Source organism: Alosa pseudoharengus, unplaced genomic scaffold (genome assembly GCF_046254945.1).
Source record: "Alosa pseudoharengus isolate Yale_2024_CS ecotype anadromous, Long Island Sound unplaced genomic scaffold, YU_APseudo_1.1 YU_APseudo_1.1_scf_20, whole genome shotgun sequence".
In the NCBI taxonomy this organism is placed as follows: domain Eukaryota; kingdom Metazoa; phylum Chordata; class Actinopteri; order Clupeiformes; family Clupeidae; genus Alosa; species Alosa pseudoharengus.
The window spans coordinates 8,366,552-8,391,639 of record NW_027468664.1 but is presented as its reverse complement, the minus strand read 5'-3'; the positions used below and the strand labels follow the sequence as shown (position 1 = coordinate 8,391,639).

General features: G+C 42.3%; 2 protein-coding genes across 2 annotated transcripts; both read right to left on the bottom strand.

Annotated features, from left to right (window-relative positions):
- Nucleotides 1–1,177: 1,177 nt before the first annotated feature.
- Nucleotides 1,178–10,813, bottom strand: cax1 (cation/H+ exchanger protein 1). The gene is made up of 20 exons (XM_076297507.1): nucleotides 10,744–10,813; nucleotides 9,724–9,882; nucleotides 8,641–8,747; nucleotides 8,370–8,478; nucleotides 8,122–8,238; nucleotides 7,929–7,990; nucleotides 7,359–7,517; nucleotides 6,819–7,004; nucleotides 6,612–6,708; nucleotides 5,792–5,933; nucleotides 5,324–5,507; nucleotides 4,539–4,638; nucleotides 4,339–4,457; nucleotides 4,051–4,088; nucleotides 3,804–3,938; nucleotides 3,499–3,628; nucleotides 1,944–2,038; nucleotides 1,774–1,852; nucleotides 1,513–1,621; nucleotides 1,178–1,251 (listed from the first exon to the last, which is right to left on the bottom strand). The coding sequence occupies exons 1-20, from the start codon at nucleotides 10,811–10,813 to the stop codon at nucleotides 1,178–1,180; spliced, it is 2,271 nt and encodes a 756-aa protein (XP_076153622.1).
- Nucleotides 10,814–11,210: 397 nt separating this feature from the next.
- On the bottom strand, nucleotides 11,211–18,737 carry smo (smoothened, frizzled class receptor). Its single transcript, XM_076296462.1, has 12 exons — nucleotides 17,863–18,737; nucleotides 17,052–17,260; nucleotides 16,619–16,828; nucleotides 16,060–16,232; nucleotides 15,744–15,963; nucleotides 15,456–15,579; nucleotides 15,092–15,184; nucleotides 14,850–14,958; nucleotides 14,376–14,561; nucleotides 14,132–14,280; nucleotides 13,647–13,781; nucleotides 11,211–13,360 (listed from the first exon to the last, which is right to left on the bottom strand). The coding sequence occupies exons 1-12, from the start codon at nucleotides 18,125–18,127 to the stop codon at nucleotides 12,732–12,734; spliced, it is 2,502 nt and encodes an 833-aa protein (XP_076152577.1). The 5' UTR covers nucleotides 18,128–18,737; the 3' UTR covers nucleotides 11,211–12,731.
- Nucleotides 18,738–25,088: the final 6,351 nt, after the last annotated feature.

Here is a 25,088-nt window from a genome sequence, read left to right as displayed (position 1 = left end):
ATAGGGGATACACTTGGACTGGTCAGCCAACACTGAAGCACTCTACAAGAAAGGGCTGAGCAGGCTGTACTTCCTGAGGAGCCTGCGGTCCTTCAATGTCTGCAGCGAGCTCTTCTGGATGTTTTACCAGTCTGTTGTTGCCACGGCTGTGGTATGCTGGGGAGGAAGCACTAAGAAAAGGGATGCTGGGCGACTGGACAGGCTGGTAAGGAAAGCTGGCTCTGTAGTGGGAGCTGAACTGGAGTGCATCACTTCAATATCAGACAAAAGGACCCTGAACAAACTGATCAACATTTTGGACGATGACTGTCATCCACTCCACAGCAATATCACAAATCAGAAGAGCTTGACCAGCTGGATACTACGCTCACTGCCATACACAACTGACAGACTGAGGAAGTAATTTGTCCCCAGGGCCATACAACTCTTCAATGCTTCACTAAAGGGAAGAGGAGAGAGATACTTCTCTGCATAGTCTGTCTGCCTTTCCACCCTCTCCTCCACTTCCACTACCTAGTACCTCCTATAACAATGTTTGTGTACTGACTGTCCACTGGCCCACTGTTATACTGCTTACACTGTCTACTGGTTATATTAGCCATTATGCACATCACTCCCCTCCCACCATCCCCCAGTCTGGACTGTGGCCTAACTTAATACTTGACCAATGGCTGTTACCCTATTACTTCAAACCTTTCCTTGCACTGTTATATCATAGTTCTTATATTACTATGTCTACATTTTTCTCTTATATTGTCCATATTTAATGCTGGTGTCTAGACTTTATCCCTGCACTGTTGGACTTATTGCACTACCACCATAGAGCACCTTACCAGTGCATACTGAATCACAGGGTTAGTCCCTGCCCAGTCACTGCAAGCGCCTCATGCTTATACATCTATTAGTATGTCTGTCTGTCTATTTCATTTCCATAAATACTGTGTTAGTAATCTAAATATGTATACATCATGTATATAAGGAAGAAAACCATGAAAATAATGCCAGGCTGACTTGAGTTCGTTATATGAATTCTATATGGTATTTGCCAATAAAGGCATTTTAATATATTTTGGAAAACAGGTCACAGCGCATTTTTTTTTAAAGATTTAAACACAAAACAAATATGAGAGTCTGTGCGATGTGATCGGACCCATCACATCAATGAGTATGACTGCATTCAGCAGCCCATTGGAGAAGGGGCATAGAAGTATACCGCCAGTAAGATGAGGTAGACCACTACCAGGGCTGTGCCTGTCCACATACAAACACAAAGCAGACGATGTCTGGATTCAGTCATGGATCACACACACACACACACACACAGCTCATTAAAATACACTTTCTCATCTAAATCTGAACAACTACACTGCCTACTGGAGGAATTGTGGGGCTCCTGATCAGAAGACTTCTGATTTCAATTTTATGTTCCTAGGCTGGGAGAATAGTGCAGTCTGCCCTACACCACACACACACACACACACACACACACACACACACACATACACTACTCACCCTGAAAGTAATCACACTTTCCGTCCATGAAGATGTAGTTCACCAAAATAACACTAAAAATGCTGGCCCACATGTGCAAGTCGCTGAATATGAGAACAAAGCCAACGTCCTGGAGCCAAGTTGAGACAATAAAAATGTTTAGGAGGTAAACCTGTACCAAACATTTGTATTGAATTCAATTCACTACAGAAATTCATTAACACATCTACAAAAAGTAAAACTGATTTAGATGAGTTGGAGGGCATCAAATAAAGCACTTACATAAAAAGCGTTGAATAAGATTAGCAAGGGGATCTGGATCATACAGACTTGCACTGCAATACAGCTTCCTACCTCCAGACTAGATTGCAAAGGCAAAATAAACTGTTTAGATGAGCAGAGCTGATATTTAAAATGCCTCATTGTAGCTCAAAAAGGCATGCTCCCTTTACCTGAGACTGATGTTGTTTTGAAGAGCAAATTGGATTCCATTGACGATCTCTGGGAGTTCTGGAACCATCGCCAGCACAGTCACTCCAATGAAATACTGTGGTGGAGGAAAAGAGACCAACTGAATCTCTCATACCTCACCCAATAAGATACTCTCAGAGTTGATGTGTACAAAGATCGTCCTTCATTCTGCTGAACACTAGATGAATATTTACTAGATATACTAGATACTAGATATACCGCAAGGCTGTATGGTTTGACAGCCACATGGTGCTGCCACCTGCTACGCAAAGAGCATATGGATAGATTGTGGATGGATGGATTGTCTTCTTGGCTGGCCCCCCACCCCGACGCAAACAGCAGCAAGTGACTCCAAATACCCTGTGTGCTTACTTGTAGGACCTGGCACATTCCAGCCATTCTAAGCAGAAAATAATTATTCTGCCCCTCTATTTGAAAGGTTCTATACTGGAAACAACACTTATATAACGGGTCGTCTAACCGGCAATGAACAATCAAAACAATGCAGTTTTATATACATACTAGCACAGGAGGATGAGCCACATCCTATGAGACAGATGAAAGGCTAGCCATTTTGCACAATCCTTGTTAATGCACAAACATACCTAAATGAGTTACACTATGTCACTCACAATTCAGAATTGATATGGAAAATGGGTATTTCAGGTGTAAAGATCCTCCAATTGCTGCTACAATCACTTAAAAACCCTTGCAATTGAAATCAGAAACTTAGAGTCTACATTCACCAAGCCCCAGACTAGGCTTACAAGAATTCTGACTTGGCTGTTTACACTCAAATCAAATTAACATTTCTGACATAGATAGCAGAATTCAATGACAGTTTTGAGAAATTTGACTAAATTGGACTTCACCCTGGAAACCATAAGGGCATGAAAGGTGATAATAATGACTAATGTCTTAACATAAGTGAACATTGGGAATGGGTGAGTGGAGGGGTCTGAGTGAAAATTCTGTCATGGAGCTTAAAATTTCTTGTATAGCACCAGTCACTGATAAAGTGATCGTAGTGGTCAAAGCAGCTATTGAAATGAATCAGTTGCAGAGCCTCCAATGGACAGAATTGGGTGAAATTCAGTGTGCATGCAAAGATTGTCCCGGTGATTCAGCACGTCACATTTTGTAAACTTTTAACCTTTACATCACGAGATATGGGCACATGCACAAAAATGTTAGATGCAGCACCCCCTATGGATGGAATTTCATGGAATTTAGCATGCATCTGAAGAATGTAGTAGTGAACCTTAGCATCACAAGATATAGACACAAAATTGTTTTGGCTTGCCAAATTCTCAGGGGCTTGGGAAAGTAGCCCCCTTGAACCAAAAGCCTCTATTCCTTCTCAGTCTAGTGGCGCTACATGCCCACCAAGTTTCATGTTTCCGGGGCCCCAATCATCAACAGACAATTGCTATAATTGGGAAGCTGCACCTACACACAATTTGTATGCCCCTCATCTCACTGCAAACCAAGGAGGAACAGAGAGAAGGAAGTCCATATAAATCCATCAGGTCTAACCTGTGAGATACTGGAGTGAGAGATGATGGACTGGATGTTCTCTGTGGTCAGGTCGGCACAGGCGGCCATCAGCAGAGTGGCTATGATCAACACCACCAGCGCTCGCAGCCTGGACCAGTGGACCACTGCAACAAGTACAGGTCATTTACACAGACACAAATACCAGCCTGGACCACTGGAGACAGGCGCACAAAAACACACATGATGAACTCAAGGGACACACACACAGAGACACACACTTAAACAAATCTCATGTGAGGTCAAACGTAAGAAAGGCAAGGCCCTGTGGTGTCCACAGTGGAGACTGACCATGGCCTTGGCCGTGTCCATTTCCATCATTGATGTGGATATCATAAATATGAGAGTGGGTCTTCAGGGTGAAGATGAGGCCGATGAGGTATGCAGCCGGCAGCAGCACCGAAATTGTGTAAACCAGAGGCCTAGACATGCAGAGGCAGGAGCCATTTATCAGCATTTAACATAGACTATGGGCACAGCCATTCTTGCATCAAATCAGACTAAGACGTTTTTGACTGAACTTGGGAAACTTACTCAATATGGCAGTGAAACAAAGACCAATTGTTTTCAGTCTGTGGAGAATAAAAAAAAAAGTAGAATTGAGGTTCAAATTCACACAAGTTCCCCCATCTGAGAAATTCCAACAGAGAGCAGCAGATATCTGCACTGTGAACATGAAACACCAGTGCTCTGTACCAGATATCTGCAATGTGAACATGAAACACCAGTGCTCTGTACCAGATATCTGCACTGTGAACATGAAACACCAGTGCTCTGTACCAGATATCTGCACTGTGAACATGAAACACCAGTGCTCTGTACCAGATCATAGTGGCAGTTCTTGCAGGAGAAGGGACCGGTGAGATTCCCTTGGGTGATGGAGCAGCCCTCACACACCAGCCTGCCATAGGCCTTGGAGAAGAGGGTGGGGGCAAACACACCTGCCGGCACATTGACGCGTGGTTAGCGCCGGTACATATTGAAAAGATGGCTAAAGTGTGTGTGTGTGTGCGCGTGCTCACCTCCCACAGATATGAAAAGCAGAGCGGAGCTGACGCCAGCAGAGCGGCTGTTGAAGCGTTGCTCCCTGTGCTTCAGGCCCCCGATGATCATGCAGATGCCCTGCAGACACACACAGCACAGCATCCCCTTCACACACACTATATAGGGAACTCCAACTAACCCAGAATGGATGTGGCCAATCCTAGGGTGCATTTCAAAAAACCATACTTGCTAACTAAGTTAGCTAAGTTGCTTTTCTTTGTTCAGAATTGCAGCTGCAATACCGACATCAATTTGATTTGTATAAACACATTTGTATAAATGACACATTTGTATAACCACACAAGCATTCTAGTTACTGTAAAAACTTTATATTCTCTAAAAAACCAACATATATTTGGCCCCAGCTGTGGTGCGACTGGCTGGGGCATCTCCACCGTACGCCGGCAACCCGGGTTCGATTCCCACCCCGTGGTCCTTTCCGGATCCCACCCCTGCTCTCTCTCCCACTCGCTTCCTGTCACTCTCCACTGCCACGATCATTAAAGGCACAAAAAGGCCAAAAAAAAATACTAAAAAAAAAAACAAACAAAAAACATATATTTGTCTAATATTTCTACTCTTATTTTCTGCAAATCTCATTTTCAGAATTTTTACTTTTGCAAAGTTACTCATTTCCTACTTTTAGGTACCATCACTATAGTGGTGCTGAAAAGCATATGGTCTCTCTATTAGGGAAATAATTATACTACTCAGTTGATAATTGATAAAGATTGGCATCATGTTCTCAGTGTGATAGACTCACAGGGATGAAGAGGATGCAGCCCAGCAGAGTGCCAGTGAGGGCCGCCTTGACGATCTCCTCATAACACTTGTTCCCCGCGCTATGGCCCATCAGCATCGCCGTGATGTAGAAGGTCATCTCCGTGATGGAGCCGAATGTGGCATTCACCACTGCACCCAAGGCAAAGTTACTCTGAGCCGAGATGCTGCAAGACAAAGAGAAACGTACATTTGAATCTACTAAACTATTCCACTAAAGATGAATTCCATTCCAGTTTAGTCATTGAATAGATATTTTGTCCCCAAAAACAATACGAGTATGAAAGAGAATATTTGTCAGCAGAATATACATCTTGTTTTCTCCCTCACCATGCTGCATCTACCAAATATTCAGTGACTCACTCGAAAGAACAGTCAGATATCTCTTATCAAGTTGACAATGACGAATACAAGAGACACTCAGATGCATGGTGTAGAAGCACATGCTCACCTGGCAATGCCCATGCCAATGTAGTAGGATAAAGGGATGATGGAGCTGACAGCTGTGACAAACTTAGCCTCGGAGCTGACATAGTAGCTTTCTCTGTCCGCGTAGCCAATCACAATGGTGACTATCACCAGAGGGAGCAGGTCTGAATGGCATTAAGGTTGGCAACAAACACAAACTAACATGGAACTAATGGAGAGCCATAAATACAAGCAATCATTCAGTGTGTGCATAAGCATGTGTGATGGCATGCATATCATGGGTAACCTGTAGGCTACTGCACTGTTTCACCTGGCAATTCAGTCATAAAAACATGCATACACAATTGAGTCAGTCATTAAGGCCTTGATTAGGACAAGTATGCATCAGGGCAAGAAGGTAACAATATCACTACAGGCTACACCAGGCACGACTGAAATGTTCCATTTGCAGAGTGTATGCTGCAACAATTAGCTTCCACTAGAATCAATGGAACTGGCTACACCAGACGTGATGGCGGTGCGTACACTTGAAAAAGATTAGACCAGTCGTCTAAAACTATTTTTATGCTTCGTGAACAAAAGGCTTCAGTTACGTGCCTGGTGTAGCCTGCCTGTGGGAGTAGATAGAGAGAGGGGGATAGAGAGAGAGACAGAGGTTGCAGGACGACAGTCAATGGAGCAGGAGGACAGTCAGAGGAGCAGGGAGCGGTGTGTGAAACAGGACATTCAGATTTCAACAATGGGCTGAAGTAATCAGCAAATATTATTGAAATATACACACACAGACACACGGCAAGAGTGGAGTAGATTGACATCACAACAGACCTTTTTTCAAAGGATACTGACAGCGAAAACATTGATGCCATCCACTTTGTACTTATAGTACTTCCAGCTGAAAGCATGATAGCAGCACAGTAGCACTGTAGTCTCATTGCTTTTCTGTGAAAAAAGAGACAGACAATGATCAGCTCCCTCTGGGGAAGAAACCTCAGTGGCTATTTAAGAAGATGGATGTGTCGTGCCAAAGTAGAGGGGTGATGAAATGAAACCTTCTCTAGTTTTTGGACATGGACTTTTTCCGGAGGCATGAGCAGGATGGCTTTTAGGGTCCTGCCGTTCATCTTGGCTACAGGGATGGAAAAGACCAGGAGCCAGGCGAGGAAGCAGGCCAGGCAGTGGACCAGGGCCAGGAGAGGAAAGCCCAGCAGCAGCCACACATAGGTGCTGACCCGGCACTGCCACACAAGGGGAAACACACGCCACACAGTTGGGCCCCACCCAGTCATTTCACCTATCCAATGAGACCTTCACCTGTCCAATGAGCATTTCACCTATCCAATGAGCATTTCGCCTATCCAATGAGCATTTCAATGTGTGGCAGGAACGTTTGAACATATTTTTGTTTATATTTTTTGTCAACAGAGCTCTCGCACACAATGTGAACCAATGGCAATCAGATCCACTGAAGCAAGCTACTGATTGCCCTTTGCTGTTGGAACATTATAATCCAGCCAGTGATGGCCAACTTTGACAGATGGGGTAGTGTGTAGAGGTTAAGCTCATTCAGCCACTATGGAACAGAGACTCACCCAGTATGTGGGCCTCTGTGGTGGAGGGACGGGGACAGGGGTGGGCTCAACAGCCACAGAGGAAGAGGATTTCATCAGAGGGGTTGCCTCGGTTGAGTCCTCCTCTGGGATGGCTTCATAGTCAGGGAACTTCAAACACTCCTTAACCACACTACTCGTCTAAGGGGAGGGGGAGGGGAAGAGAGAGTCAGTCTGTTCTTTCTGCATAAAGAAAGAAAAAAATTGTCTTAGAGCAAAGGAACCTGTCTGCATCAATCTAATCGGCCTCAGACTACCAAAAGCTCTACAATTTACATGATACACTAGTTTCTGAGTTTTGTACTAAAGTTCTGTCATGAGAACAAATTGTGCAACAGACTGATTGCACAATTGAGGTTGCTGTGACAAAACTGCAACCCAGACCCAAAAATGCAGATATACCGAAGGCTTTTTCTGGAGACATAAAGTATCATTCTTCTGTCTTCGTCTGCATTTTGAATTACAGTGCTTTAACACAACAAAAATACATTTAGGTCATACACTTTGGAGATGTTTTGCAAAACATGCCATAGCATCATGATATCACATTACCTTTTGAATCGCTTTTCCAAATGGCCACAGAAAATAGCACGCCAATTTGAAACACAGCTTCCCTAAAATCACATTGTTAAGAGATACACAAGTTGGCAGCAAATTCTGAAATCTAGTAAGCATTCTAAGATCAAACCTTTTCTTAAAAAGATTTTAGAGCAAATTTTCTAAATTCAAGAGGTTGAGTACATACCATAGGGGATTCCAATGATGCTGATGAACATTAGAATACAAACAAGTAAGTATACTAAACAGATCCACCAGCCAAACAAAAACAAGTATATTATATTTCCCACACTGATGGGAGAACCTGTGAAAAAGAGAACATCCTTATATTATAAAGGTCTATCTGATTTAAGTGATTAAATGGATATTCAAAGTGAACATTTGCAAGCAGCACTGTAGTGCAACATTGGACATGGGGCAGCTTTAGACATCAACCTCTGACTGGCTTGATGAAGTTCAGGTCAGAATAGAGTTCCTTGACATCCTCTGACCGGTGCTCAATGGGTCGCTCAGTCACATGACTCTTCCACTTCCGAAAGCCAAACTGGAAACAAAGGTACACAACTCAAAAGGCAATACACAGTCCACTATATAGTGGCATGTATGTATACATTCAGTTGAGTGCTGAGTGAGAGAGTGTGAGTGTGAGACTTGAGAGTGTGCTTGAAAGAACGGAGAGAGACTCTGTCTCCTGATGACCGCTTACTCTGTAGTTGTTAACCTCCTTATGCGCCTCCACTTCGTTCTCGGCTCGAATGGTGGTCCTGCCACTGCCCTCCTGAAAGCAGTCATCGATGCACCGCGACGTGCATCCTGGGTAGAGCAGTTATTTGGAATCCATAATGCAGACTTAGAAGACATTTACATTTACATTATTCATTTGGTGGACGCATTTGTCCAAAGCGACTTACAGCAATGGAATAACATTTAGGCTATTAATATTTTATTTTAACATCAATATAATAACATTTAAGCATTTTAACATTTAAACTTTTAAACTACAGGGCTACAGCTACAGAGTTCGAATAATGTTTAACTACAGTGCAGAGGAGAATATAGCTAAGGGTTTACCACTGTATCTGTCAATACTAGTACTAGAGGAGTGCCTACATATTAAGTACTAGGCAACGTATGGAGGAGGAGTATAAGTATATATACTCTTTTGATCCGGTGAGGGAAATTTGGTCTCTGCATTTATCTCAATCCGTGAATTAGTGAAACACACTCAGCACACAGTGAGGTGAAGCACACACTAATCCCGGCGCAGTGAGCTGCCTGCATCAACAGCGGCGCTCGGGGAGCAGTGAGGGGTTAGGTGCCTTGCTCAAGGGCACTTCAGCCGTGCCTACTGGTCGGGGTTCGAACCGGCAACCCTCCGGTTACAAGTCCGAAGTGCTAACCAGTAGGCCACGGCTGCCCCTAAGAAGTGGTAGAAGAGGAGAAGGAGAAGAAAAGAGAGGGAAGTGGAGTGGGAGGAGGGAAGAGGGGGAAGAGCAGAAGCGCGTGTAGGTTAAAAGAATGATCAAATGAAAAAGAAAAAGTGTAAATATTTCTAAGGAAAACCAAACACCACAGATACTGTATGTGGGGTTTAAGCAGACTGTGAATGGGCATTATAATTATAAACAGTCGTTTAGGACAAAGTTCTCTGGCATGAGAGGGCGGCCAGAAGATCAATTTGTATACACAAATACTGGCTTAGATCATGGACTTGGAGTGGAGGACCTGGCACCAGGACTGATCACTAACATGGATTGTAGTTAATAGTTCAGATCCAGATGACCCTTACCTCGGTGTACGGACAGGCACTTTGGCGTGTATTGCCCAAGCTGATGCGAGGCACATGGAGAGGGAGTCTCAGTCATATCTGACTGAAGGGCTGGCACGCACAGTCGGTCACACAAGGAGCTACGGCGGGGAGCTTTCCACTCAGGGTCCCATTGGTGATCTGGCGTGGGGTGAGGTGGGTGAGGGAGAGGGGGGTGAAGAGTGGGGGAGGAGTGGGGGAGGAGGGGTCATCACAAAGTTGAGGGGCGCAAACAGGCATCGCTACATTTTGGATTTTCCCATGATCTTTGGGACAACCCCTTGCTGCTGGTAGGCCCAGAGTTCCAGTTCTGATTATGTGTAACTAACAAATCACTCCTGACAGATCACATGCATTACAAGATAAGGTCACTGTGTCACGGTAACACATATGGCACAAGGTTTTACATAGGCCAACAGTTCGTCAGTATACTTATAACAATTCAAAAAGCTCAGTAGGAATTCAACACTTAAGATTTTTTATTTTTCCATGTCTGACTTTGGTTCCACTGAAATACCGCACAGGCTGAACTCTGAACGTCAACAGCTTTTCTCCCGGTCAAAGGAAATCAATGTAGCCTAACCATGTTATAAAACATTTTAACCAACTAGCCCTACTTACATCACCTCGGTAGGAGCACTCCATTCTTCCTTAATGCGACCATTCAATAGCAGGTGGTATTAGCAACAATAATTAGTAGTTACAGGTGTCTTCTAATTGACTTAAAACAAATGACTGTCTGTCTCGTTCATCACAAGAGCAGCATTTATCCTTATACGTTTTTCTCTTGGACCCAGAAAAAAGAAAGAGATGCACACAAACAAAACCATGTAATGGTTGAGCATCGTTAACCATGGATAGCTTAAAGGGGCATCGACATGAGTAGCCTACCACCAACACACCTACTCACAATAGCAAATTGGTCGTGGGTGTCAGATTGAGAAATTAAGATATTAATTCATACAAATTACAGAAAAGTTTTATGCAGATGGCTTGACCCACCTGAACTCTCCGTTATGGTACGCCTTCGTCTCTGCCCATCTGTAGACGCGCTGCCTTTGCAGTGAGACATCCTGTCTGATTTGTCAATTTCTAGACTGTGGTAGGTAGCAGGCTGTGCTGAGTAGTCTAACGACCCATCCTCACACTCCACTGCCCCATCTAAAGACTGACTGATTGAGCATCACCCCTCTGACCTGGGTAGGTCTACTTCTCTTCTCCTCGTCTTGCATTCTGGGACTTGAAGTAATTCTGACATAAGCATTTAAAAATACCCAGAAGTTTTTCCCTAATGGACTTCATTCAGGTAATTTCGCTAAACTCACGGCACATCTGCCGTCTTTACCAACTTGCACTGCAATGTTTAGCGCACAGTTGCGTAAAACTGTTGACAGCCTGTGGTCATCAAACCACAGTAATAGATTTTCATTATGCAATAAAGTGGGCCTGCACACTGACAAAAAGCGTGTTGACTCTAACTTTATTGACACATAGTTTACAAAAAAAACAGCTGCGTGGTTGCCATCAAATCTCATTTTAGAAACCCATTAATCAAGTGCAATCATCACGGCACGGCATCAAGTGCAGTTAGCACGGTTCATGAAATCACATTGAATTTACTGTTATAAACTCATAACTTTATGGTGGTGTGGGATCTATAACTCCAGCAGACCACCTCGGACTGGACTGAAGAGGTGTCTGAGAGTCTGCACCTAACACTGTCCTTAGCATAACACTGGATGCTTGGGTGGTTCATCAGACCAATAGTCTTAACAGAGATTGTACAGTGTAATATGCCTATATTCACAATACGTATTGCTTTTTTCTGGCAAGAAATGGTACTTTTCGTTTAAAGGGTAAATAAAAAAATCCGTTCTTAAAAAATATTTTACATCTAAAATATAATTCAGTATTATGCAGTGTTCTGATATACTGATTGTGAATGTGAGCTTTTTGTTAGTATTTTGCAGCCCTTGCAAATTTTACAGAACTGTCTTACCACATTATCCTGAATATTTTTATTTTGATGCCTTTGATTGGATGTTGTGAAGTTATTCAAAACATAACTATATAATTAAAACAGATGAGAATGCAGACATGTAATAATCATAACAATTGCAGCCAACAGGAAAAAAAGACTACATCAATATGAAACTACACTCTTTAAAAAAAAAAAACGCAGCAAATGTTTCAGCAACAGACAGAACATGCAAGCTGATCATGATCATGATTCATGTCCAAGTATGCAAGTTGATAGTACAAAAAAAATATGTAAAACCTACACTGCAATACAAAAATATGCCCTTTACAAACTGTACAAATAACTTTCCATCCAATGGCGTAAAATCATTGTTAAAACATAATGCCATTGCCATTTCAGTATCTTTAAAATGTCTTTTTTGATGTTGTAACAGATAACAAAACTGGTAGATTCTACCACCTCACATATAACAAGGCAAAGAGTTTGTGTGTGTGCACCAGGCAACATAAAGTAATAATTAGTCAGTTCCAAATGTCTGGTGTCAATAGATATCATCCGTCACTGACAGTATTGCAGTACCAAAATATTGCTGGTGCTCACTCCAGCAATTGTACCACCAACTGTATTACAGATAGGTCCCTTTGATAGAATTGATTTTCTCACAAATAGCTCCAAGGTCCTCTGTACCAAAACATTACAGCTTTATGAGTTCAAAACAGCACAGTTTTGTGTTTTTAGTCACTCAAACTAAAATATCACCCTGGGGGGGTAGTTCTGATGCCTCCAAGACTCCTGACTGAGGACACTGTTCTTGGACTCCTGTTAGCTCACTGGCAAAGAGCTCCATCTGTCTCACCTTCCCTTTTTAGTTTCAATGTGAGGCTGCCACTGTTTGAGGTTCGTGCTTATCCTCTTCCAATTACTATTGAAAAGAGGGTTCTGTAAGCATAAAAGCATCCAGCACTTTTGCAAACAGTCTGTGGGGTGGAGGGGGGTTAGCTGAGATGTCTCAGAAATCTGAATCAGCATCCAGGAGCTCTGCGTCCATAAGGTTGGTTCTGGAATGAATGGGAGCCACCGCGGTCCTTCTCCCCTGGGCCCTTGGCTCCTGGGTTGTCCTCCCCGAGCCCACCGCTATGGGCTCCACCTCCCCCGCGTGGCGGAACACTCCGTTCTGAGGCCACGATGGAGGTGAACGGAAGAGGCTCAGCTCCTCACGCTGTCTGTCCTGGAGGGGAAGCGGGTTGGAGATCACCTTGAAGCCGCCTTGGCTGTAGCGCTGGCTAGGGGGCGCGTATCCGAGACCACCGCTGTACCGGTCCTGGTACGGTAGGGGACAGGAGGGCCTAGGCTCAGGGAAGGAGCCTGGGAGCACGTTCTCCTCCTCCCGCTGCTGCCTCTGTTGCTCCCACAAGCTGGCTACGAGGAACCGGTGCCCGGGTAGCTTCGGCAGACGAGGCACAGCGCTGGGGCCGAACTCCCGACGCCTGTACTCCGTCGGGGGAGCCACGTCCTCCTCTTGCCTGGCAGGTCGCACCTCCTTCTTTCTCTTCTTCTTTTTCTTCTTCCTCTTCATCATCTCAGGTGAGATCTGAGCCTCCACCATCCACAGCTTGTTCCTTTCCTCTGGAGGGGGAACTGCGTCGGGGGACATGGACATTTTTCATGAGTGACATGAAGGAAGTAGCAACAGAATGTGAAGGAACAGCCATTTTGATGTGATGTCAAAAACACCCAGAAGTTAGCATGCAAACCAGCCAGTCTCTCTTCTAAAACCATTTTGCATTAAATACAATGCGGGTCAATGGAAGAGAGCCAAGGCAAATGTAATAATGCATTCAAAACTACTTCAATCTACAGAATTCTACACAGAGCTCCTTTATGTGCTGATTAAAAAGGGCAGTGAATCACAGAAAACACTCACCAGGTGTACCAGTGGGCGTGACTGTGACGTCCTGTGGTAGGATAGCACCTCTCCGGGTCACCATCTTGTTCACTTGATGTGCCCAGGCAGATGACATTTCCATAGATGCTTCATTCAGGTCAAAATTAATACCAGCTGCAACGATACAGTTGATACAAAATGATCAGCGGTCTAAAGATGATCACAATATTTCATTCCTATCCACATTTCTAATGCATACTTCCACTAGAATCAAGCAATTCCTACTTCATCTATAGGCAAATGTCAACCTGATGCATTAGGGGTGGCAAGCAGGTTCCTTTGCCATGAATGAACAACTCTGAACCTTCTAAGCTAATCCTCTATTTAATTTCCACATCTGGTGATAACTTATTAGCCCACCATTTAAATCACTCTAGTACCACCACCAGTATGACATTCTCAGATAGTGGCTGGAAATCAGCCTGATTGTTTATGATGCTACCACCAGATGGCACTGTGCTTACCTACTGGCCCCTCATGCGATACAGTGTGCATGCTAAAAGACAGCTCCTTTTCCGGTTCTTTATTAAGCTCTTTCCGTTTGGAAAAGGCCTTGGCTATCATTTTGCTTTTCTTCAGCCGCTTTGGCTCATCATCACTCCGTCCAGTGATCCTGGAACAAACAAACACACAAACAAATCATTTACAAGGTTTGAACTTCACAAGTAGTAGTAATTTGTCAGTAGGCGTTTGGACATAGCTCCTTACTTGAACCATGTGCGTTTCCAAATGAGAATTGTGGCCTTAGTCCACACCCAGGTGCTCATGGCGATGCCCGTGCCAAACATGGAGAAGAGGTTGATCTTCTCCACCAGCAGGCTAGGTCTGTTCTTGATGATGCACTCTGGGATTTGCTTGTTGGTTTCATGAGCTATTGTCACATTGGCTTCACATCTAGAGACCAGACAACACAGATAAAATTGACATGCACCAAAATGGTAAAACAGAGATTGTTCAGTTAACATAGTATTCAAGTGCACATGTTACATTGCTCAGATTTACAGCGATGTTGTATTGTTATTTTTACCTACAGTATGTTCTAAATGACAATTTGTTGTACAGAGAATCAACAACATATTAAGGTCATCATCTTTGGTAAGTTACATCACTATTGCATTCTATCATCAATTCCACCGTTGAAAAGGCAGATTACAGAACAGACAGAAAGACTGTTACACTTACAAGACAAATTCTTTGAAACTCCTTTCCCATTCGGCTTGATTGAAAAAGTCATAAAAATGGCAGCCAAATGTAATGAAAACAAACCCAAAAGCCAGGAATCCAAAAATACCTGGAATGAGAGAGAACAGAGAAGAATGTAATATCACTGTAAAGACAATGACATATAAGGAGTGCAAAGTATCATAAGCTCGTTGCATTTCCCCAGTGGTGCACTTTTGCTCTCCAGTGCGAAGAAGACTCACCCAGTCTCAGCATAGTTTCATTGATTTTACTCGCAGCCTTTTCACTGAGGAGTCCAGGATGGTTGCTCTTGATGGAAAACAATGTCATGACCCCTGGATAAACAGAAATGAGCCATTTAAAGAACTCTGAAGAGTGCAGTGACTTCTGCAGCTTTCATTTCCATACACTATACCACTTCATACAAATGACTAAAAATATCATCCTGCAGTACTTGGCCACTTTCCAGTAAAAGAACAAACTATGGTGCGGTTCCTCTCTCTTAAGCACAGGGTATCAGAGGCTTAGTGTATCTTAGGGCCACAAGGCAGAGGTATACTGTATTTACGGAGTGTATTGATTTGTTTGTTTTACATCCAGACTTACCTCGAATAAGGAAATAGCCACCTACAGTGAGGACCAAGCCGATAGGTGCAAGCACAAACCCTGCACGGTATCGGTAGTTCTTGTATCCAACAAAACAGATGCCACTGACTGAATCTCCATCCACCTGCAAAGGACAAACATTGATGCATCAAACATAGTGATGCATCATTGCATCAAGGTAATTTGATTTAGCACATCAATAGATGTCCACCCTTACAACCAAAATAGAGATCCTGACATCCCTAATTCTATTTTCTAACAAGGGCCCTTGCATCTGTGGTGACCTACCTCTGCTATCGCTAGTATAGCCACGGTGAGTATGAATGGGATGGACCAAGTCACCAAGTGGAAGTAGGATGTCTTTCCCGACAGAGGCTGGTGGGTAGTGCCCAGGGCTTTAAACGAGGTGTGCCAGGCGTAAGTGAGCATGACGAACCAGATGACCCCAGACATGAGGGAGTAGTAGACGATGACAAAGATGATGACACAGGAAAGTGTTTCTGTGGACCTGCAGACAAGAGACACGGTTGTGTGACAGGAATCTCGTTTTGTGCCATTTGTACAAAATCATCAAATACGACGGCTACTTGGCTTGACTACTTACGAAGGTTCTCCGAGTCGCATGGTATTGTCACTTTTGCACACAATCTCATCACGTGCTCCGTCCATGAACTGAGCGAGCCAGCCAATGCTGCCAACGAAGAAGCAGGCATTGATGTAGAACAGAATGACAGCAGGGTAGCGGTTGGAATTCTTCCAGTCAGCGAGGAATGTGGCCTGTGAGTTAAACGACAGAATAGAACAAAAAAAAGACCCCACTGAGAATTAGTGCTTAAGAATTTCTCATAATTATTAACTTTTACAATCAAAACACAGAAAAAGCACTTACAGTCGGTGTTATCTTTGGTCTTTCTCTATAAATGTATCTCACTGCTCTGTGTGGTTTTACAACATACAATATACCCTGAATGTACAATACACCACTGGAGATACATATTCATATTTTCATATATTGAAATATTTTCAACCTTATAGTGCTGTGAGTGCTTTGCTTTTCTTGTTCTGTATGTCATATAAGCTACTGGATGGTAAAATGTCCCTTGGATTAAATAAAGCATATATCTGCCTATAATCCAGGGAAGACAGGCGCACTAGATGCTCACCAGCGTAAAGAAGGTGCAGAGAAGGGTGATGGAGCCGAACAGGCCGATGTAGGTGTGCATGTCCGAGTGCTCTCCCTCTGTGAAGAGAGGGTTGTTGCACTGGATGCCGCAGCCCTCCACGTCTTTGTACCAGCTGGCAGGATTGTCTGTTTTCACCAGGGGAGCCTCACACTGCCCTGATGTGTTGAACTTGAGCTTCTGTAAGGAGCTCTACAACACAGAACCAATGGAAATAGCCGTCAGCACAGAATAACCCAGACAATTGACTACATTTTGGCATTACATTTAATAACTACATTCTACATGGACCAGTTGTAAATGATATCCATATTTTAGCTTGGCATTTATCAAACATGCACTGTTCCAATTATTTAATACATTTACACAAACATGGGAGAGTAAAATGAAAAACAGTAGGCGGCAACAATCATACCTCGCATCCCTTGGGGTAGTTCTCTGTCCTGTCACACTTTAAGAAGCTAGGCCAGCCCCTCTCCTTCTCCACAATGCTGCAGGGCTTGCGAGTTGACTGGCACAACATCTGGCTGGGCAACTCCACCTTTCCATTGTCACATTTGGGCATGTACACTGCGCAAAGCAGGGGCTGAATGACAGCCCAACACCGAGGGGCGTTGCGCAAACCTGGTAAAGGTACAGAGACAATCACAGGACTAGACCATCTTGGCAAGCTTCAGGGTCGCTCTCAGGTCTGGCCGTGCAAAACCCCCAATACTATCACGCAGTGTATCTTTATTAAAAGTCACTGGTTTGCACATATAACCAGGGAAAAACAGTAATGTGACAATACAACTAGAACAGCAATGTTATTCAAATGGCTTCTATGGGTTCTCTACAAGTAGGCCTACACTTTTTTTGAGGGGTTGGGAAATGTGACTGCCTCCCCCTATAAGAGGTGTCATGGAGGGTTTTAGGATTTAGGTGTGAATGTGTAAGATGGGAGGGCTGTACGTTGTGAAGTTTATTGTAATGAGAAGTTGTCAGATTCATGTAAATCGTCTATTGTCTATGGCAACTCTTTGTTTTTCATTTAGGCCTGCAACAAGTAACTCCAGTAGCTCACAAATTAGTAGGCTAATGCGTGAATTACTGTCACTGTGCGTTTTATCTATGTATAAAATTATCAATTTTATTACGGTTTAAAGAGCTAACCTGGACAAAATGTTTAATTACATTGCTTTTCCTTTATGTAGCCTATTGACAGAAATGTATAAACAAAATCTTACCAGACCACATGGCCAACTTTTCCAACGCTTCTTCTTGAGTATTTGAGTCTTCAGCCAGGATTAGAGATGTGTGGGTGTATGGCAAAGGTGTGCCAAGACAGGAATTGTATTTCAGGACTTCGCAAGTTGTCGTTTTCTTGCAATTATCGTTCAGAATGGACTGGTTTAGAAACCCTGTGGCTGCATGAGTGACCATCAAGGAGGCAGCCCAAACGCAAAGCATCCCAAATCTCCCAACAATGGAGTAAAAACCTCGGGAAGACATCTTGAACGATCCAACTGAGTAATATTATATCCACGCGGATTTAAACAAAATTCGTCCAAGAAAGTTAAAAATATGTCGAACTAAAGAAAAGCAGTTGATCAAAGAACCTCCGAAAATTCATTTTCCAGGCTATAAACGTTTATAACGCACTCCGAAACTTTTTCATGTTGAAGATCTCGTTGTTCCAGCGTTGTATCTCTCATTGTATAAAACTTCCACACAAAGTTTCACACAAATGGCTCGAGCGTGTTGTTCTCCAGTAGACTTCAACTAAGTCCTTCTACGTTTGCCAGAATGAATCAGACAAATCAAATGGAGAAAAAGCAAAAGATTCACCATCCCCCCACACAGAAGAGGCAGCGAAAAACTCTTGCCATGAAAAGTCTGAAACTCTGTAATACGATCCGCAACCTATGAGTTACATCCCCCCTTAAATGCTCCCCCTCTTCTTTCTCCCACTTTGCTGCAAAAGGCAATTTACGTGTTAGTTAACGCTCACTAAGAGAGAAAAATCGTATAGATCCAACACTTCGGTCAGCTATCCAACGAGATGTTTTCAACCTTGCCCTGAAGTCCGCTACTTTTTTCAGTGCCTCTGGTATGCACATGGAGGGGGAGAGCCAAAATAACAAAAACTGGGCTCCCATCCCCCCTTTAGAGGGAAAAAAATCTGCCTTATACGAATACCAAAACAATCTACCTGAGAATGCAGTTGCTTTGGCTACATCTTCATGCTCGAAATTCAAGGTTATCAACCCGCAATAAACTCATCACAATAAATAATAGTAAATCAGGGCGCTTATAGAAAGATTTTACACGATTGACTCAGTCAAAGAATATATATAGCCTAATTTAGTGATTACAGGGGGGTGGGGTGGTCTTACATCATTACACAAGCATCCTTTCCCTCAAGTTATTAATAGTATCTAGTTTATTTGATGATTAATCAGAACTATCCACTTTTATTTCAATTTAGGCCTAGTTTATACTTGTCCTTGTCTATACTTGTCTACCAGTTCACTGAATACCACACACGAAATGAACGTCTATTCAAATTAGTGTGAAAAAACTGTTTATTTTATACTGGAACAACAGGGGACCCTCATAATGGAAATGTACTTCCTCCCTCAAAGTTAAGGTGGTTTATTGCTTGATTAATTCAACTGTATCTAGTGGTATGTTGCTTGTTTTTATACTTTCTTGGTTATGCATTCATTTGTAGGCTTATATAAAAAAAATATATATGTTTGTTTTCATATCAGACACAAATTTTTGCGTAATAGACACAGATATTTGCTGCCGCAATTGAATAAGTTAATAATTTCAAACTCTTCTAAAAATTAATCAGTTGGCTGAACTTTGAAAAGTAATATAGTACTCTTGCTTAGTTTTCAGTTGCCTGAACTGTAATATACTACAGTGGCTGGTGGAGTTCACCATTGTTTTTAATGTTGCTCGGCACAACATAGGGCCTCCTTAAAATCCAGGGCAACATGTCTGCCTGGGAATGACTCAGTGAGGCGGACCAGGGACCACACACACTGCATGCAGGCCCCAAGCAGGAGCAACTGGCCAAAACAGTCTCTCTCTTTCTCTCTCTCTCTCTCTCTCTCTCTCTCTCTCTCTCTCTCTCTCTCTCTCTCTCTCTTTCTCTTTCATTCCCTCCCTCTGTCATTTTCTCCACCTTCTCCCTACAATTGCACATACAATTTTGAGACAACACATAAGCAAACAAAATACCAAACAGACTAAACACAAAGGAAATACAAACATATTTGTAGAATGTAATTTTTGAAGCCTGTAACAATATAAGTATGGCTGAATAAACTATTCCTAGTTAATATAATTTAACCAATGTTTATGCAATACCTTAGATACAATATTGGGTCAATCAGCAGAAGTAACAGTGTATATGGTGTGTGTGTGTGTGTGTGTGTGTGTGTGTGTGTGTGTGTGTGTGTGTGTGTGTGTGTGTGTGTGTGTGTGTGTGTGTGTGTGTGTGTGTTTGAGAGAAAGAGACGAGAGAGAGAGAGAGAGAGAGAGAGATAAAATTGATAAATCTCAATCTTAGAGGTGCCAAACTAAACCTGTTGCGCTTCTGTAAGTGCCTTGTGGAAAATCATGTTTATTATCTGGCCTCCGTTGTTGGGAAAGTCCTCTTTGTGACAGACCTGCCAAAGCCTGTACCAAAACTAAAATGAACTGTTCCAAAATGTATTACAGGCAGAGGTGGACGAAGTACAAGTACAATTGAAGTACAATTCCTTTACTTAAGTGAAACTATAGATGCGCATTGTCAAATATTACTCCAAAACAAGTGGAAATTGCAGTCAGATTTTTACTCAAGTAGAAGTACAGAAGTACTTGCTTTCAAAAATACTTAAGTATTGAAAATTAAGTATTTTCAATTAAGTATTTTTTCTTTTTAATGTTTTGTAATGTAATGTTTATTTGGTCATTTGTAGGCTATACATCCTTTGATCGGTCATAGGACTTGAACAGACCTTTAGTTCCTTACATCCAACAAAAACATTATACCTATATTTTCATAACTTTGCAACTGTTCAAATGGATGCAATAATAATTGAAATCATTATTCATTCTCTGTTCACAAATCTAAAACATTGTCACACTAAACCAGATAACTCAATTATGAGATTATTTATCGTTTATGATGTAGGCTAAAGATCTAACTGTGGTGAATGTCAGGTGATTGTTTAATTTCATTCCAACTTCACAATGATGATGGAGGATAGCCTGGTTAACACCAGACCATTTCTCAAATCTCAATTGCTAACAGGTTTACCTGGGTTCGCCTGTTCTGAAGAAGAACCTGCTACCATCAGGTTTTGAACCACAGCCAAGTTCAAATTTCACTATTGAATGAACTTTAAGATGGTCTATCGCATTATTGTATTTAAACTAGATGTACTGCATAGCGGTACAAAATATGACCGCCGCTCAGTCCTGTACATCCATTCCGCGAAAATAAATCATATTAATGAATGTGTCTCCATCTTCTACTCCATCCCCCACTCTTGAAACGTTTGTGTATGCTTGTTTGGAATGTGTGTTTGCACACATTCCGCACACAAAGTAGCCTACTGGCGCTGCAAAGGTGAATAGATTTGTTTCTGGGCCAAAAAATTTGTAGCATTGTTATAAAACCTTTAAAATCTCTAAACAATCACAAGTAGGGCAGTTCATCACAGTCCATCCATTGCAACTGGACTGATGAAAGGTACACCTGTAGGCTACATTGTATTTGGGAAAAGCAGAAGGTAGCAGCATAATGTATTTATTTATTTATTATTAAACAAAATAATCCCTGTCAGTTCCATGCAGTTTTCAACAGCTATCAAGAAGAGAGGTCATGTCATGGATTTTTGTGAATGTTTCTTCTTCTACATATGCATAAGTTTAGTCATCTAGTTCAAATGATATTCAGCTTTATTGTCAATGCACAAATTAAATACCAGTAGTCTAAAACAAAATGCCGTTTTACCCAGTGGTGCAAATAACTGACATGTCCAAAAGGGCCTTTATGAAATAGGTTGCGAGACTGTTCATACACATTTTAACGGGCAAAGTTGAAGAGATAGGCTACTGTCCGTTATTGTTTGTGCAAATAATATGCTGATTCATGTTCCCTTGCATTTTGCAACTATGAGGTCCATGGTTAAGCGCAATCTTGATTTTCACCCAGCCTAGTCCATGGTAGGCGCCCGATAGAAATATTGTTTAATTTTGCGATTGAGATATCCACGCACTGGCGCCCCCCCTGCGACGTGTTCGCCCCCCAGTTTCAGAGCTATTCTAAATGCAAAAATGCATAGAGGGAGTAATGACAAAACCGTGACTGTTAACAAACTATAAGCTATATAAGGTAGGCCCTATGCTAGGCCTATTACAACACTTGTCACTAGGCTATGCTGGCGACCCAAATAAAATCTCCTTTGGAACCAATGGCTTACACCTTACAGTATCAAGCTGCCACCTCTTGGCGAAAAGTTAATTTTAGGAGTTAGGAAAGGGCGAATGAAGTGGACACTTCTAAATGGAACCCAACCCACTGTAGCCTACAGTAGCTCAAGGTCTGTGGCTAAAGCAGCCATAATGAAAGCGTTATCATTGTTTGGATACTTCACACACATGTGTTTTTTAATCGCATAGACTACAACTACCAAGCTGGAATCAAAGCACATCGACTCCCCTCTCACACCCTAAACACGCACTTCGAACAAACAAAAAGCGCCTCAGTCTCACGGAATAGCCATAGGCAAAACTGTATCTGACCGGTGTAACGTTGATACTAAATCATCCATCGCAAAGAATGATTTTTGTAGCACGTGCAACAAATATGTGTAGGTACAGCCCTGGGCCCACTTCCCCGATAACGACGGAGACACGCTCTTAAGAGGGTTTTCTACGATTCATCTTACGATCGTTCGTTTGGTTTTTCCGACTATTTCCCGAACATGCTCGTAGCGTGAACGCGCGTGCGCTGCTCTTAAGATGCTCTTAAGGGGAGCTGTCCACGTTAATAGTTCTGAAATATCCCCTGATTTGACGGTGATGTCAGGTGACTGCACGTCACAGCTATAGGCCTACCATTTAAACTTCGGATCTACACATTAATTCACATCAATACGAAAATAGAAACACTTTGACATCTGCATGTAAGCATCCCAAGTAGGTTATATACCACACAGAGACATAAATAATTTTAATTATTTTAAGATTAGATTGTTGCACCATGCAATAATTTTTCGCGGTGTCACTTAAGAACACGTTTGAAGATAAGAAAGAAGTCGAGTAAGAAAGAGAGGAAATGTGTAGGCTTAGATTTTGATGCAGTAGGCTACAGACTAAACCACATGTTGCTTTCTCTGCTTTTTACCTCATAGGCCTAATAAAATATTCACTTAGCAAAGATAATGTCAAACTATTCTGGCAACGTCTCGTTTCATAACTTGATTGCATTTTTGTCCGCTTTTCATCACATTATTATGACCATTAAATGTAGGCTATTTTGCACGCTAAAATCTGATTCATCACAGGTAAACACAACAAAGAATGGGAACGTAAGTTGGATTATGTATTCTAAGTTGTAATTCCTCTGTATGTCCTGTTGGTGACCTCAGTGAGAAGTACTGTTAAGACGCTCTTAGCCGGTAACGAGTACTCTGGAGCACTCGTAGATCGATCTACGAGTGTTTTCACGACGCTCTTAAGCTACGATGGTTTCGGGAAACAGTCGGCAAATCTTAAGACGTTCGTAAGAGGGACTTTACGACGCTCTTAGGCTTAAGATGCTTTCGGGGAAGTGGGCCTGGGCCTGGGCCCACTTCCCCGAAAGCATCTTAAGCCTAAGAGCGTCGTAAAGTCCCTCTTACGAACGTCTTAAGATTTGCCGACTGTTTCCCGAAACCATCGTAGCTTAAGAGCATCGTGAAAACACTCGTAGATCTACGAGTGCTCCAGAGTACTCGTTACCGGCTAAGAGCGTCTTAACAGTACTTCTCACTGAGGTCACCAACAGGACATACAGAGGAATTACAACTTAGAATACATAATCCAACTTACGTTCCCATTCTTTATTGTGTTTACCTGTGATGAATCAGATTTTAGCGTGCAAAATAGCCTACATTTAATGGTCATAATAATGTGATGAAAAGCGGACAAAAATGCAATCAAGTTATGAAACGAGACGTTGCCAGAATAGTTTGACATTATCTTTGCTAAGTGAATATTTTATTAGGCCTATGAGGTAAAAAGCAGAGAAAGCAACATGTGGTTTAGTCTGTAGCCTACTGCATCAAAATCTAAGCCTACACATTTCCTCTCTTTCTTACTCGACTTCTTTCTTATCTTCAAACGTGTTCTTAAGTGGCACCGCGAAAAATTATTGCATGGTGCAACAATCTAATCTTAAAATAATTACAATTATTTATGTCTCTGTGTGGTATATAACCTACTTGGGATGCTTACATGCAGATGTCAAAGTGTTTCTATTTTCGTATTGATGTGAATTAATGTGTAGATCCGAAGTTTAAATGGTAGGCCTATAGCTGTGACGTGCAGTCACCTGACATCACCGTCAAATCAGAGGATATTTCAGAACTATTAACGTGGACAGCTCCCCTTAAGAGCATCTTAAGAGCAGTGCACGCGCGTTCACGCTACGAGCATGTTCGGGAAACAGTCGGAAAAACTAAACGAACGATCGTAAGATGAATCGTAGAAAACCCTCTTAAGAGCGTGTCTCCGTCGTTATCGGGGAAGTGGGCCCTGCCCTGAATACATCTCAACGTGCGCTCTAAAACATCTGGTTTAAATGGAGATGTAGATCATCACAGGTGCGTTAATAACTCTACATTGCGGCGAGTTGACACAAAATATTCACTTTGACGAATTTATGTAGTTTCAGTTACTTTACTTTGAGCCATGCTCTTCCTTACTTGAATCACCTTTGAAACTAGAGGATTGAAGTAGCCTATATGGGTGTTTGGGAATTAAATTTCCCAGCCCGGTGTTTAGGATGCATCATAGACAGGTTATCTTTCAGGTAGCCTATATATTTTCCATTAAAAAAACAATCACGTAACATGTTGTGGCTAACTCACTTAGCTCCCTGTTAGTAGCCTAGGTTATGGTCATAAGCAAATGAGATGCAGTCGAAAGATACAATTAGTGCTGTTATCAATTTGCTTGGTAAACGCATTTATGGTTTTCTACAAATACATCAATAATCAAATTGGCCTCCATCACTCAACCATGCTAACGGTAATTCTTTTACCTACGTTCTGTATTGATAGGATTAACGTAGCCTACCTGCAGTAAAAAACAAGCATGTCCGATAAACATTCTCAGATTTATTTCGGCTTCAAGAGGAAATGGGAATTACATGTCATGCAGAAATCATCCTACCCTTAGACGTTCTCTGCAGTAAACTACTGTA

Coding starts and splice junctions, on each gene's coding strand:
- cax1 (XM_076297507.1), bottom strand. CDS start 10,813: ATGTCTCACTGCAAAGGCAGCGCGTCTACAGATGGGCAGAGACGAAGG. Junction 1,853..1,943: donor CAAAACAACATCAGTCTCAG/GTAAAGGGAGCA, acceptor TTTGCAATCTAG/TCTGGAGGTAGGAAGCTGTA. Junction 1,252..1,512: donor AAAGTGTGATTACTTTCAGG/GTGAGTAGTGTA, acceptor GTATGTGGACAG/GCACAGCCCTGGTAGTGGTC.
- smo (XM_076296462.1), bottom strand. CDS start 18,127: ATGTCTTCCCGAGGTTTTTACTCCATTGTTGGGAGATTTGGGATGCTT. Junction 17,261..17,862: donor AAAGTTGGCCATGTGGTCTG/GTAAGATTTTGT, acceptor TACCTTTACCAG/GTTTGCGCAACGCCCCTCGG. Junction 16,233..16,618: donor TCTGCACCTTCTTTACGCTG/GTGAGCATCTAG, acceptor TTTAACTCACAG/GCCACATTCCTCGCTGACTG.